This window comes from Lycorma delicatula, chromosome 4, assembly GCF_047948215.1.
Source record: "Lycorma delicatula isolate Av1 chromosome 4, ASM4794821v1, whole genome shotgun sequence".
Lineage (NCBI taxonomy): Eukaryota > Metazoa > Arthropoda > Insecta > Hemiptera > Fulgoridae > Lycorma > Lycorma delicatula.
In genome coordinates this window covers 105106912-105123294 of record NC_134458.1, presented here as the reverse complement: position 1 = coordinate 105123294, position 16383 = coordinate 105106912, and the positions used below count along the sequence as shown (strand labels likewise).

The 16383-nt window shown below is 27.6% G+C and overlaps 1 protein-coding gene across 1 annotated transcript; it reads left to right on the top strand.

Annotated features, from left to right (window-relative positions):
• Positions 1-1101: 1101 nt before the first annotated feature.
• On the top strand, positions 1102-3626 carry LOC142322684 (uncharacterized). Its single transcript, XM_075361764.1, has 3 exons — positions 1102-1105; positions 1812-2073; positions 2636-3626. Exons 1-3 carry the CDS (start codon positions 1102-1104, stop codon positions 3624-3626), a joined length of 1257 nt encoding a protein of 418 aa, XP_075217879.1.
• Positions 3627-16383: the final 12757 nt, after the last annotated feature.

Sequence of the window (16383 nt, the reverse complement as noted above, 5' to 3'; positions counted from 1 at the left end):
CATGAATAGTTCCTTCGGGTACACCGAATTCCCCCTGATAAGCTAACATTAGACTGGCTTTAACATTATCTATGATTTCCAGTTCGTCTAATCAAAAAGGTTTTTCTTTTAAAAGGCATTTCAGAATTACAAAAAAAATGTATAGAAAGATAAAATTAAAATTCAGTAAGGATACAAGCAGAACATAAACTAAACGTTAAAGAAATTGTACTGTACACGATGTTGCCACTTATACTGCTTACAGAATTAATTTAAGGTAAACAAAACTTTTAAAAAAAGCTTTAAAAGAAAAACGCAAAAAATGGGCTGGCTGCAGATGCAAACGATTCACAAATTTTACAAAACCGAACTTTCAGTTTAACTAGGACTGTTAAATATGAGGCTGTTTTTAGTTCCGTAGATGTCCGTCATGTATTTTTACCGGATATGAATCACGCGTGAAATATTTCTAATGAAACAAAATCAGATTATAGAATATGCACTTTATTTAACGCTGTCGTGCGGTAACGTTTTTTTTTTTTAGAGGAAGTACAGATAAGGAAAAACTTAAGTCAACATTTTATATTTTTGTCTTTCTATTTACATAGTACAGCTTCGTATAATTTCAATAAGCTAAGTGTATTAACGTACTTATTTATTCTGTTCACTTTATTACTAAATACACATATGTAATTAAAATGCGTTTCAATATAATTACTAAAAAGCAGAAATTTTTTTTAAATTTGATAACAGTTCTTTATTTTGCTGGCATCTTTCATGTTAAAAAAAAATTAATTTAATTAATTTAATTCAGTCAGCTGTGGTGGAGTGGAAGTGAAATTTAGTGGCAACAAACTGTATTGTTGTGTGGCTAGTTAGCTGATGTAGAACAATGACTAAGTGAGGTTAAAAGGACAAGAAATTCAAATGTTTATGAGCCTATTCATTATTATTTTCTATTTAAGTATTTGTCATAGCATGTATTACTCATTAGTAATAAATATATTCCTTATATTAATATCAGGTGCAATAGTTATTTGCTAAAATTGTAAATATCTATAGCCAGCCTGAACATTAGGTTCCTAAACCGGGGAATAAAATTCTATCTCTTCTCTCTTCACCATGGGTAAATCATTTATTTCAAGTTCAATGGTTTTCATGCTGATTAAGCTGTCATTAATTCAATTATTTAGAAATATTGTTTGTAAAATAACAAATATTTAAAATAATTATTTAATGTAACATGGCAGTAATGCAATACAGTACTCCTTTAATAATTATTTAATTGCCATGTAATAAGCATGGATGAGTTAATCAGAAGGTGAGCTACTGCAGAGGCTAAAATTACTACGTTTAATACATTTTTGAAAAACTTTATATTTGAAAATACAAATGATACAACTCAATTGGAAATACGATTAGAGAAAATAGAAATGTTGGAGTGAATTCTATAATTGTATTGATTTCACTCCAACACTTTGATCAAATAAAGGTTTTTATAGAAAATTAGAAACTGAATCTGCAAGCCTAAAACAATGGGCTGATTTTGAAGACTCAATATCTTTTGGTATTAAACAACAAATTGGTACATTAGAATCACAAAATTCAATTCCAAATAAGGCTTCCCCAAATATACATTCCTACATTTTCAGGCAGTTATGAGGAATGGCTAGGATTTCGGGAACTGTTTGATGCTATTGTTGACAAAAACCCTTCACTTGATGATGTTCATTTTATTTTTGATGCAATCACTGAAAGATGGCAGTGCAGTCAATTTAATAGATTCTTTGAATTAACTAGTCAAAACTATAAAAATTGATGGCAATTACTAGTTGATAGATTTCAAAATGAACGTGTAATTATTGAAAGTCATGTTAAAGCATTATTTGATATTCCAAAAATAGAAAGTGAATCATGTGTAAACTTAAGATCATTATTAGATTCTACTAATATTCATCTTAGAGCATTAAAAACTCTTAAACAGCCCACAGACTTGTGGGATACATTACTGGTTCATCTTTTGACAAGTAAATTAGATATTAATACAAACAAGGCTTGGCAATCTCAAACACCAACACAAAGAATTGCAACATTGTCTGAATTTAAGAAATTTATAAATAAAATATGTCAAACTTTAGAGGCCATTTCATCAGTAGATCAACTGAATCTTTCTATTATACGGCTCACAAAAACAATTTAATGTTAAAAATAAGTTAGTCCATCATGTTTCAAACCAACCACATATTCAAGATTTATTCAAAGTAGTATTTGTTCAAATGCTCATAAGACATTCAATTGCCCAGAATTTCATAGGTTTACTCCAACTGATAGAATGAACAAGGTCAAAAAATTAAATCTTTGTTATAATTGTTTAAGAGCTGGTCATAGCATTAAAGATTGCCAAATAACTAGTAGTTGTAAGATATGTGGTCAGAAACACAATACATTATTACATACCAAAACCTATAATTGTAAACGTGCTTTAATAAGTAGGAATATTCAAGATTAAACAAATAATTCTAATTTGGAGGAAGACTACACTAATTATTTTGCCATTAACCATATATCAACCATAAAAAAGTCATGTAACTCAAGTCCTGCTATCAATAGCATTAATAAAAGTGTCTGATGCATCAGGTTCTTATATTACCTGTAGAGCATTGTTGGACCCAGGTTCTTCAATAAACATAATTTCTGAACCATTATGTCAAAATCTTAAGCTTCAACATCGAAGTGTAAATATGTCTATTGGTAGTGTGGGAAACATTCACACTACTTATGCAGTCACAGCATCAATCAAATCTAGATATCTCAGTTATGAAAATCAATTAGAATTTGTTGTTTTACCAAAAATCACTAATATCTTACTTACTACTAAATTAAATATTTCTGATTGGGCTATTCCTAAGAGGTTGTTCATGGCAGATCCTTCATTTAACAAATCCCCAAGTGTACAGATGTTAATTGGAGCTGAGATATTTTATGAGCTTCTGTGTGTAGGTCAGATTAAATTAAAAAATGGACATCCATTCCTTCAGAAGACTGTTAGAGTGGATTATTTAGGAAGAATACCAGGAGATTCAGTAACAGGTAATACATTTTTTTGCACTGAAGATCAAATCAATAATAAGCTTGAAAACTTCTGGAATCTAGAAGAAATAGATAACAAGCAACAAAGAGCACTCACCAAAGAAGAGGCAGTTTGTGACAAATTATTCGTTGAAACCATTCAAAGAACAGATAGTGGAAGATTTGTTGTAACGTTTCCAACTAAATCCAATGTTTTAGAATTAAGTTTGTCTATAGAAATAGCTTTAAGAAGATTCAATCAATTAGAAAAAATATTATCAAAAGATCTTAAAATGAAGAAACAATATTGCAAATTTATACAGGATTTTGAGAGTTTAAATCATATGGAAAGGATTGATTCAAATACTATTAAAAACCGATATTATTTTATTCCACACCATTGTGTGATTAAAAATTATATCACTACTACTAAGTTACGAGTAGTATTTGATGCTTCTTGTAAAACTGAAAACAAGTTATCTTTAAATGATTGCTTAATGAATGGTCCAGTGGTTCAAGAGGACTTATTTTCTGTTGTCGCTTGTTTCCAGAAACATGTATGCTATAATGACAGCTGATGTAGAAAAAATGTATTGTCAGATACTACTACATCCAGATCAAACATGTTATCAACTGATTTTTTGGAGAGAAAACTCAAACAAACCTATTAAGACTTACCGATTACTGACTCTAACTTATGGTAAGACTTCTTCACCATACCTAGCTACCAGATCATTGAAACAATTAGCAATAGATAATCTAAATTCCGTTGAGCATACAGCACCAGTAGTATTGACTGATTTCTATGTTGATGTTTTAACTGGAGCTGACACAATTGAAGATGCCAAAGACTTACAAAACAATTAACAGAATTATTACAGACAGCAGGATTTAATCTTAGAAAATGGTGTGCTAACCAAAGAATTACTTGATGATATATGTCCTGAAGACCCCGAGACTCAGCAAAGTTATAATTTGGAGAAAGATGAGTCAACAGTAAAATCATTAGATATTTACTGGAATTCAGAAGCAGACACCTTTCAAGATTTCATTAACCTCAATTTTGAAGACACAAGTCATATTACACAAAGGAAAATATTAACAGAAGTTTCAAAACTTTTTGATCCACTGGGACTAGTTGACCCAGTCATATTGAAGGCAAAAATTATTGTTCAGGAACTATGGAAACTTAAATTAGCATGGGATGAAAGTATTCCAGTGATGAAAGTATTCATTCATAATGATTGGATTCAATTCAGAAACACTCTTAATTGTTAGTATACTCTGAGAATTCCAAGACTTATTTGTTGCCAGGGTCAAATAACCACTTTAGAATTATTTGCATTTTCAGATGCTTTTGAGTCAGGTTATGGAACTTGTATTTACTTAAGGAGTGAGGACTCCTCAGGAAATATCAGTGTTTTAGTTTGTTCAAAAACACGAGTAGCACCTATCAAAAGGGTTACTTTACCGAGATTGGAACTATGTGGTGCAACAGTGGCTCCACAGTTATTAGAAAAGACAAGACAACATCAGCATTAAAACTTGACAAATATAAAATCTACTATTCGACTGATACAACAATAGTCTTGTCCTGGCTTGCATCAAAATCATGAAACTGGAGTACATTTATATGAAACCATGTTGCAAAAATTCAGTGATTAACAGATATAGAAATTGGAGACATATGTGAAGTCAAGACAATCCAGCAGACTTAGCTTTGCACAGAGTTGGAGGTGACATTCTTGTGTAGTCATCATTGTGGTGAAATGGTCCAGAGTGGCTGTCCCAAGAATCTACATGGGAATCTTATCACAATATTAATTTTTATCATGATAATGAACTTCCAGAGCAAAAACAAAAAATTTATGTATTCTTAACAGGAGTCAGTTACTATTGAATAAATATTCAAATATTCTTAAACTTAAGAGAGTAATCGCTTATATGCTAAGATTTTGTTGTAATTCAAGAAAGATAAATCATAATAATCATATCATGGGTCCATTAACTGATCAAAAATTGAACACCACTGGTAATATTGGGATTAGTAATGTATCAACTACACGAGATTATTCAATAAAATCATTACCTATTGGTTCACAAGGAAAACAACCACAGTTAATACCGTTATGTAATGAAACTTACTTATTTACATAAAAAGGAGCCAGAGGAAAGTAATATTAATTTGCAGATTAATAATAATATTTCAGATTCTTCTCAAAACTGTCATAAAAATACAACACTGTTCAAAAATATATAAAAAATTTATGAATCAGCAAAATTCAAGTACAGTTCAGCAAAGTAGTAGTAACATTTTTCAAAATAATATTAACGTAAATATTTTAACTACTACAAATATAAATAATCCCTCTAATAATTCAACTATACATTACCTACAAGCAGATAAATCACTGTATAATGTTAATAATTCTCAAAATGTTTATAATAATAATAATTTATTAAAACGTGGTGATGATAAAGTAAGCAGTGATAACAATCAGTTAAAGCAAAATTCTCAGTAGACTATTAATAATGTGCAGAATTATCTTGTACCACCAATTGGTAACATATCAGATAATCATACTCTGATGCAAAATCAGTTTAATCCAAATTTTGTTAGTCAAGTACCACTGGAAAATATAAACTATGAGGAACAAAGAATACCTGTGACAAATCAATTACCTTCTGGTAACATGTATCAGAATAGCTAAAAATAATAATAATAATTACAATTTTAATAATAATCTTATTAATGTACCACAAACACAATTACAACAAAAACTGACTCAAAGTGTACACCAGAATACTGTTAATAGTAATGAAGATAATTATAATCCGTGGGAGAATGTTTGGGAAAACAGAATTGTATTATTAACTGCTAGAAAATTATGCAGTATTAAGAAAAATGGAAAGTCAGTCTAACCAGTGCAATTCATCTATACAAAAACTTCATCTGAAACTATAGCTGATCAAAATAATTTACAAAAAAATAATTATGTTAATTTGGTTGAAAACTTAACTTTCCAAGGTGGGGGGCATGTTAAAAATAAAAATTAATTTAATTCAGTCAGCTGTGATGGAGTGGAAGTGAAATTTACTGTACTGTTACAGTACAGTAACAAACTGTTGTGTGGCTAATTATTTGATGAAGAACAGTGACTCAATGAGGTTAAAAGGACAAGAAATTCAAATGTTCATTAATATTTTCTATTTAAGTATTTGTCGTAACATGTATTACTCATCAGTAATAAATACATTCATTATATTAATATCAGGTGCAATAGTTATTTATTTAAATTGTGAATGTCTGTAGCCAGCCTGAACAAGTTCTTTATTTTGACATGCATCTTTCTATCCATGTTATTTTGACTCACATTATAGCGGCATCATACTGTATTAGATTTTTATATATTAGTGACTAATAACCCAGAAAGGCGTAAGATAAGGATGTAGTTAATCCCATTAGTTTTTTGCTGTTATATAAAAGAAGCAATGCAGGAATGAAAGGAAACATTAGGCAACTACTGGATACAAAACAAAATAAAGGTATTATATAAGATTTGGAATGATATTGATTCTTCATTAAAAATCAGAATAAATAATGAATAGCATGGATTTCTAGAAATTGTTTGAAAATAAACCAAACTACAACCAAAATAACAAAATTCGATTGGAAAGAAGGAAAATATAGAATTCAATTTCTGGTAGGAAAATATAATATATTAAAAGGGAAATTTAATATATAGGGAATAAAATTATAAAGAAGGAACAAAATCAAAACCAGACTGAAACAAGCAATGGAAATTTCATGGTGAAAAGAAATCTGATATAATCAAATACAGATCGAAGAATTAAAAAAAATATTTTCTCTTGAAAATATTTCTTTAGGAAAAGTAGAAAGGAAAAAATAAGACTTTTAAATTGTGGTTTTACACAAGGACAATGGAAATTATTTGGGGTAGATATAATTTGAAGTGAAGAGGTCTGAACATGAATATGAAAGGAATAAGATTTGATGAAGAATCTTTAAAGAAATATGAACTAGGTTAGTGGGGCCTGTATCATTAATAAAGCGTAAAGTTTTTTCAGAATTTTTAGAAGATAAACTCGAAAATTTTCAAAATAATTTTTAGTGAAGCTCAATTAGTAATATAATGTACAAGCTAAAAAGTTTTGTTACGGAATATTTATTTGGGATAATTCTTTTAATTGAGCTGCATCCTCTTCTTGTTGACTCTGAATTCTTTGCTGAAAATTTGATTAATTAAGCCATTTATTTCTTTTTGTATCATAAATAAACAGTTGTATTTGCAATTGAATGTTAATCGCTTGAAATAATTGTTAAAGCATTGATGGCATTTGTATTTAAATAATGAATAATTAATATTTATTTTTCACATCTAATTGTAAATACACTTTAAAATATAAATATTTATTTCTTTATTAAGGAGATGCATCCTTATTTAAAAGGGATCCTTATTTTACTGATAATTGGGTTTTACTGCATTAAATACAAAAATTCAAAATTTTACCTCTATAATGAGTCTAAAAAAATTTTTTAAAAATAATGTAAGTTTAGTAAATGCCTTGACACTAATAGTATATATTGTATGTATTTTTACTTTCTTTTCAGCACAGTTAGTTCTTTTATTGTTACTCTTTATATATATATATATATATATACATGCACGCACACACACACACACACACACACACACACACACACACACACACACACATACACACACACACACACACACACATATTATACACACCCTCCAGACATAATTTTAATTAGAGAAGTAGATAAGAGTGCAAAATACCTAATAGAACTATACACAGATAGTTGTAAACTATAAGTAGTGTTGGATCAGGCATTGAATTTTATAGATCAAAGATTAAGCATTCAGCTACAATAAAAGTTAAATGAGAACTGCTCAAATAACCAGGCAGAACAGTTTGCTGTTCTTAAGGCTTTAAAATACCTTGCAATTATGAATGAAATAGGTCCTTGTAGAAGAAATTTTAAAGTAGGCACTGATAGTAAATTAACAATAAATTTGTTAAAAACTGCATTTGTTGAAATTGATGAAAGTGACTGAAAATGATATTGCTGATGAACTAGCAAACTACATATGAAATGACCCATTTCAATCAATTAAGTATAATAAAATGCCAAAACTCTTTATCTTAACTGAAGAGAGGAAAATAAGATTAGAGAAGCGGGGAAAATAACGGGAAAAAACAACTAATGGAGCAATCAACAAACGGTTCTTTCCTAAAGTAAAGCACAGACTTGCAGCTAACATTCCTGCTACCAACCCCTTTATAACCTTATGACTACTGGCCATGGAAAACTGCGATGTTACTTCTGCAGATTTAAGATAAAGGATGCCAGACTGTCTTTTCAAAAATACAGAACAGTCTGTCATATAATCTAAGAATAGTCTAAATTAAATGCAGAAAGATTAGACTTTATAAGGAGTGTGATAATGCACGAAGGAAGATGTCCTTTGGAAGAAAGCAAGATGACAATTAAAATATTTGCATCATCTATCGACTTTGAAAAGTTGTGATCTTATTAGTGAATGTGTTAGTGCTCAACTGAAAATGGCTTGATGAGAATTCAGAAAAGCAAATGTATTTTATTATTACAGGATTGTATTCAATGTAATATTAGTATAATATTGTTTTGTTTGTATTAAAAACTAGACTAGTGTGTTAGTTATATTTGATGTGATATATTAATTTTGTTTGATAAGGGATTTAATAGTTAGGTTATTCTTGTAATCTGAAAAAGATTTTATTGAAATTAATTAATTTTTCACATATTGTCATTTATAATTATATCATTTTTATAAAAAAAAAAAAAACTAGTATGTAAAACAATGTTTGTACTTCTACCTTAACGTAGCAACTGCTTTCCTGTAAAAAAAAAAACAGTAGGTAGTAAATAAATTACTACTTTTATATAAAATGTCAGCCCACTGGGTTGGTCTAGTGGTTAAATAGGTGATCTTCAAATTCGAAGGTTCAAACCCTAGTAAAAGCTAGTTGCTTTTATACGGATTTAAATAGTAACTAGATCGTTGGTATCAGTGTACTTTGATGGTTGGGGTTCAATTAACAATACTTCTCAGGAATGGTCGGCCTGAATCTGTACAAAACTACAGCTCATTTACGTGTCATACGTATCATCTCATTGAGCCTTGGGAGGGAGGTTGCTTTTTTTCACTAGTTGAACAGATTGCAACATAAATATTAGAAAAAAATAATAAAAACATAAAATATCAGCTTTTGTAAGAATGTGTTGGTCCTTATAATTTACACTTTAATTTCATTTTCAGGATAGTATAAGAATAGTATTACTAGTGAACATCATTTTTATCATAAAAAAAATTTTTGGAGCATTAGTTTTTTACTAAGATATCGTACTTGTAGATTATTATTGCCGTTTTCAAATTAATTTTGTTTGTGTTAATATCCATATTAAAATACCACTTGATAAAAAATTTATTACAAAAATGTTTAAACAAATTAACCTGACTACTGAATACGTATAATATATTTATTTAATTTTACAAATTTCTGTTTTAAATTAGCGTGTGAAATATTATACTTCAAATTATAGGATAGAAAATAATTAAGAATTAATTATAATAGGAACGTTATAGTTTATAGAGCACATTTATCCTTAAAAATGGAGTTTTTTAAAACTCCACTTATGTACATTATACAACAAGCCTATAATGATAGCCATTAAGGCACGAGGGCGACCTAAGTTACGACACTAGCCTTGGCGAGCGTCGTAAACTTCGCAACAGTGCAATAATGACCATTACAGAGAGTCGCATACCATATTTCTTCTACGGCTGAGAAAATATTGGGATTATTGATATAAATCGACAGATTTTATTGTTTACGAAATATATTTTTTAATTTTTCAAAAAATACTTTAAACAATATGTTTCTGTAGCGATAGGTTATTTAGTCATAAGTTCTGCTTTTTCTCTATAATGTATGTTGTTAAAGATAGTTCTTCAGAATCCTACATAATTAAAAAAAGGATAAACAGTGTAATATAGAGACTTAGTTACCAATCCGTGAAATTTCAAATTAACCTCCGCTTGCTAACTACTAAATCGGTTTAAAATCAAAAAAGAAAAAACTGCTTATACATTAAACAATACCCGCTTCTGCTCGGTCAGTTGTTGAAAAAAAGGCTTTTTTTCGGTTGAATTCCTATATCATAATAAAATCTTATTTCATAAGGACTCTCATTATGATACAGGTTCCAGCCACGTAATTCAAACGTTATAATACAGCAACAGAAAACAAAAATTAAAAGCTAGCTACTAAACTCATTAACAATTAAGCTAAAATATTTCAAGAATTAAAAGTATAACTAACATAAAATTTGAATACTGTAAAAAAAAAAGGTATAGTAGAATAAGCTAAATTAAGCTGTAATTTTATGTACTAAGATTTAGTTGTAAGAAACACTTAGCATATCGTATTACTTGCTGTAATGAAACATATGAATAAATCAAGATTATTTATGTAAAAAATAACACAACACACACACATCTATATGAAGGACATTATAACAATCTTTAAATAAATTTAAAGTAAAGAATTACATTTTTTCACGCATTCCACTTTTTTTCCTGTTTAGCTTCAGGGAATTACCGTTCACGTATTACTTCAGAGGATGATAGGTATGAGTGTAAATGAAGTGTAGTCTTGTATAATCTCAGTTCCACTATACCTGAGATATGTGGTTAATTGAAAAACCCAACCACCAAAGAACACCGGTATTCACGATCTAGTATTCAAATCCGTATAAAAGTAACTGTCTTTACTAGGATTTGAACGCTAGAACTCTAGACTTCCAAATTAAGCTGATTTGCGAAGACGCATTCACCACTAGATCAACCCGGTGGGTTACCGTCAGCCGATAATTAGAAAATTAAAATTGTTTACTTATACTTAATGCGTGATCTTTATTGTCAAATATGATTAAAAAATAATAGCAATCCACTTCTAACAGACCAGACAAAAGAACTGTTTTCTTATATCTCAAAGTTTCGGCTAACGAGTAATTATGCTTCATTTGTTATTTTTAGACATTATCGTTCCCGTTAAAAACGCTTTCTACAAATTCATTTTAAATGTAACTAAAAGATTTTATTTTTCAGAAACAATGTGACGAATTTTTAAACAATAATAATTCTTTTTTAATTTAATTTGTTTGTCCGTTTAACATGTACATAAATAAGTATTCAAATAATTTCCATTAATACCGAATTGTGAATAACTTTTTTAGTATTTTCATGTATTTACCTTAATTTTCTTCACGATAAATAATTATAAATAAATATTTACTCAATAAATAATTATGGAATTTACTTTTTATTCTACGATTTATTGTTTTTGTGATTTCGATTCTCTTGATCTATCTTGAGGCTAATGCTGGGGTTTGTGGTTGTTTCTTTGTTTATCCGTTGAGTACAATATCTAATCATCCCTGACGTGATCTATATAATACTTTATTATGTACCAATTGAAATAAAGGTTTATCTATTTATTATTTATGATGAATAAAATAAGTTTACAAAAATATTTTTAAAAAATAGAATTTTAATTCTTAGTAAATTTTTTTTTATTTAGAAATAACGCGGATTTAAGATTTATTAAATTGTTAGCAGTGTTTTTTTTTTTTTTTATTTTATAGCCGACTTGAGAAATTCAGAATTTAAAGATTTCAAAAATATTTTTTTTTTCTTACGATGATTTCTATATCGGATTGTTTTATTTAGGCTTCTTTTTATTTTTATAATACGTGTAAATTTTTAATAATAAACATATTAATTCTTGCAGGAAATTCAGTAATTTCTTAATTTATTTAATTTTTGTGGCTTATTTGTTTTTATTTAATATCACTTTTCTATCATAAAAACTTGTTAAAAAATTTAATAATGAAAAACACCTTCATTTATGTAAATAGATTTTTAAAGGTATTTTATTAACCATTAAATTTCAGTTCGTTGCAGTTCTTCCAAACCGTTTTGTTTTATTAATCATAAAAAAATATATTGTTAAATATTTAATTTAATAATTTTTAATAAACGGACGTAAATTTTTTATTAGAACTTCCAAAATGTAATAAACCACAGACTATAAGAGAGCATTAATAAATGATTTCATAAAAAACAACTTAGCGTAATTTCTTAATACTGTCATTATCATTATCATGCAAAACGTAAATATATTTTCTGTGTCTGCTTTTATTATGAGATTTGCTTTTTTATAGTCTTATTTATAAAAAATGAAAAAAATTATGTGAAATGTATTACTACTTTTGTAATTATATTTTATCTGATGACTTATATTGTTATTTTAGTATCCTTCATGTATAACCAATAATGTTATTGTGTAAAATAACTATCCTTTAAAAACAACGAAATAATTTCTTATGATTTATTTTAACTAATTAATTCTTGTCGGTGTAAATTCATATCTTTTATCTTTTTTTTAATACCATTTTACGTTTCTTTATCAGAGCGGGTGAAGTAAGTGAGTAAGAGTAAATATAGAATGCCATTTTATTGTAATAAATACATATTTATCACTTATCATGGAACATTAAAAATATAATAAATGTGTAACGTCAGACATCAGAATTCGTATAATGTTTAAACTAAAAAACATTCAAAATCCATAGAAAAAACTTAACCAAAACTATTGGATAGTCAAAACTATTTGGTTATCCGTTATAGGATGTACAAACCACATCCTTTAACGGATGGAATTGTTTGTCTCCAGATTTTATATTATGTATCCTTTGATTAAAAAAAAAGAGATATATATATATATATATATAAAGTTAGTGTGCTCTCTGCTACACCCCTAAGAAAAATATTTAGAAACAACCCACAACCTTCCTCCATCTTGGCTTTGCACGCGCCACATGCGAATATAACTTCAAAGATTAAAAATACCGAAGTTTTTTAATTGTGTGTGGCTGTTGCTTTCCCTGCTATTAACAACTTACCAGATGTAGTAGATTAATTTGGATGAACAACTTTTCAGTTGTTGAGTAGTAAATAGTCTCGTCATTTCATTTATTTTTGTTATAAAAAATTTTTTTTTTACGAATATTATGGTAATAATACAAATTTTACTTTTGATAACATTGACCTTAAATTTACTAAAATAAATTCTAGGTTATTTATTTATACCCGCCGGGTTGGTCTAATGGTGAACGCGTCTTCCCAAATCAGCTGATTTGGAAGTCGAGAGTTCCAGCGTTCAAGTCCTAGTAAAGGCATTTACTTTTCTACGGATTTGAATATATATATAAATTTTTATTAAGATTTTTATATATATATGTATATATTTAGAAATTCCCAATTTAAATGAATAGTATTTTCGTACTCCTCATATTGCAAAACGTAAAGAAAGTTCAATTTCACCCACCCAATCCCACCATGAGACCGAAAGTAATACCGTAATTTTCTTCAAAAAGTCGGTGAAAATAATTAGTATCGTAAAACATAATTTTTTAGGTTTGATGTTCAATAACTTTTAAATTAATAAACCAACGAAATTCGTAGAGAATTTAATTTTAAAAAAAAACCTATGTAAATAACGTTAACTGAATTATTTTATTCAATTTTTCAAGCCAAAATCAATATGAAACCTCAAATTTATTCCTTAATTTTATTTCAAAGAATTTCAGTATACCTTCATTTTAATTAAAAGCAAAGATCAGAACAAAATTTTTGGTAAGCTACAACTCGAAAACACACAGTTTCCTTAATCATGTTTATTTAACTTTCGCTTTAAAAACATGCCATGAAATCCATTCCGTTTCTTGGTAAGACTCTCCAAGGTACAAATTTTATTTTTCTCAGCTTTCCAAAGCCTACACATAATTTTTTTTTTAATTAAACGTAAAAAGCTAATTAAAAGAAAAAGTTATCTAAGCTTAACTCATTAAATTTGATCTAATCTTACACAACTAATTCAATTTATTTTCTGAATATTTTCGCTGTTTATAATGGCATAATAATGGCATAATGACATAAATCATTTAACTTAAAAAATTAATTGTAAAATAGTATTTTTCTTTATATTTCATAAATTTATTTTAAGAATTTAAAAAAATTAAATTAAATTGTTTACGTTAACAGAAAAGTGATTTTTGGAGCATAAAAGTTTTAAATTTTTAAATATGAAACACTATAAGCTTGAAATCCATCGGATAAATGTAGTTTAGAAACTAATATAGATGTCTATATTATTAAAATAAATTTTTAGTTGGAATAATTAAAATATAAACATTTTAAAGTAAGCTACTTTCTAAATAATATTAATATAATAATGACAATAATGCAATTTAAAACAGTTTTACTATAATTTATATTATGTTGTCTTTTTATCTAACGTCGTTGATGTAAACATGAAATAAATTTATTTAAAATGGATGCTTTAATTGGTTTATTAATATTAATCTCTTAGGATGCGTAATGAACGCACTTTGATCTTCAAGAATGTTTGCAAATATGATACTCGATAAAATTGCTTCAGGCGTTAGCGTTTTATCCATGCGATCCAGATTGGATATTAAATCTCTGTTATTAACTATTAATCACGCACTTACTACACGAGCACCAAATATGAATTGTAAATTGTGTTTATTTTACAGAATTCTTTGTAAATAAAAAATGAAAATTTTTTATGCATAAGAATGGTAAAAATGTTTTCAGTAAAATGTTACTATTACATTTTAAAATAGATTTTCTGATATACTTTTATGAAATGTTTTCATTCTTTAATTTAAATCACGAATCAATTTAAATAATATTCATAAGTAAATTTAAAAAAAATAATAATAAAGGTAACAAAAACTGATTTAACTTGTAAATGAAAAAAAAAGATTTCTAAAAACACAAAAGTTGGGAAAATTTTTATTCTCGTTCAACATTTTTTTTTTAATTGATATATAAATTAAAAAATTAAAGTTAAAATTTTATCAAGAGGAAGAAAGATACCAACGCTAATTTAACCAGATAAAAAATTGTATACGTTTCATAAATAATTAGCCTTACACAGTACCGCACCATCATTTTTACGTATTCGATTGGTTATACTAATCCCATTCTCTTATAATCTAATAAATTATTTATTTTGTATCTCAAATTATATGTATTATAGTTTTCGTAGATTAGAAATCATTAGTAAATTTTCTGACAATAATTAAGTTATAAAGGAGTTTCCCTTGAAAAACCTTAATTACATACTTTCTAGAGATCATCAGTATAATCAAAGGTAGCATAAGCATTGATAAAGTCCAGCCAGTAATTAACTAGAAATTATAATAATGTCCAGTACTGCAAATAAAACCACAATGTAAGATGAAAAACAGTGATACAGGAACAAATAGCATTAAAAAAATAAACGATGATAAACTTAAACATAAATACTTAAGATGATGCACAACTTAAGAAGATAGGCCTCGTCCTGATTATCACTATTACATTTCTAGGTCCAATAGATGTACCCGTTCTAATCGCCTTATATCTTCCTATCGCCTAAGAGGTAAACAGGTAGATAGTTTGTGGGCGTTAAGTCTTATTTTGTACTTAGTTGCAATCGATCAACTGCCAACTGCCTCTCTGACATAAGGTAACGCTAAGTACTCCTGAATTTCGTTGTTCCGTACAAACATTCTAGTAAACATGACTTCTATTTTAATAAAAGGAGAACATAACTGAGCGATAAAATTTGGCTCATACATTTAGCAGATTTAAAAAAAAAAAATTAATGATGTAAAGAAGTACATTTAGTTTTAAGGATAGGCAAAGGGTAATACTGGGTTTTACAAATATTAAATATGTAATATTGTATTTAATATTATAATATGTAATTTATTTATTTAATTATTATTTATTATATTATTTTTTATTTTATTATTATGTAATATTATATAATAGTTAATAATTTATATTAAAGAGCCTGAGCCAAAAAACCAAAAACAGAATAAATATATATTTTAGAGATTAAGAAAAATGTTCCTAAAAGTATTCATATATAGGTTAAGATTAAAAAATTTGCTTAGCAAATATTTCTTTTCTAAATTTAACACCCTCCCTTCATTAAAGATTAAAATAAGAAAATTAAATTTTCAAAACCTTTTCTGCATATTATTTCCGGGTTCCATAATTTTAAAAAAGATTGTAGACTTTTTTTTATAGCTCTATACATGAGGTATAGACAATCAAAAAATGTTTGAAAAATATTTAAACCGAAGTGAAATGAATGAAATTTCAC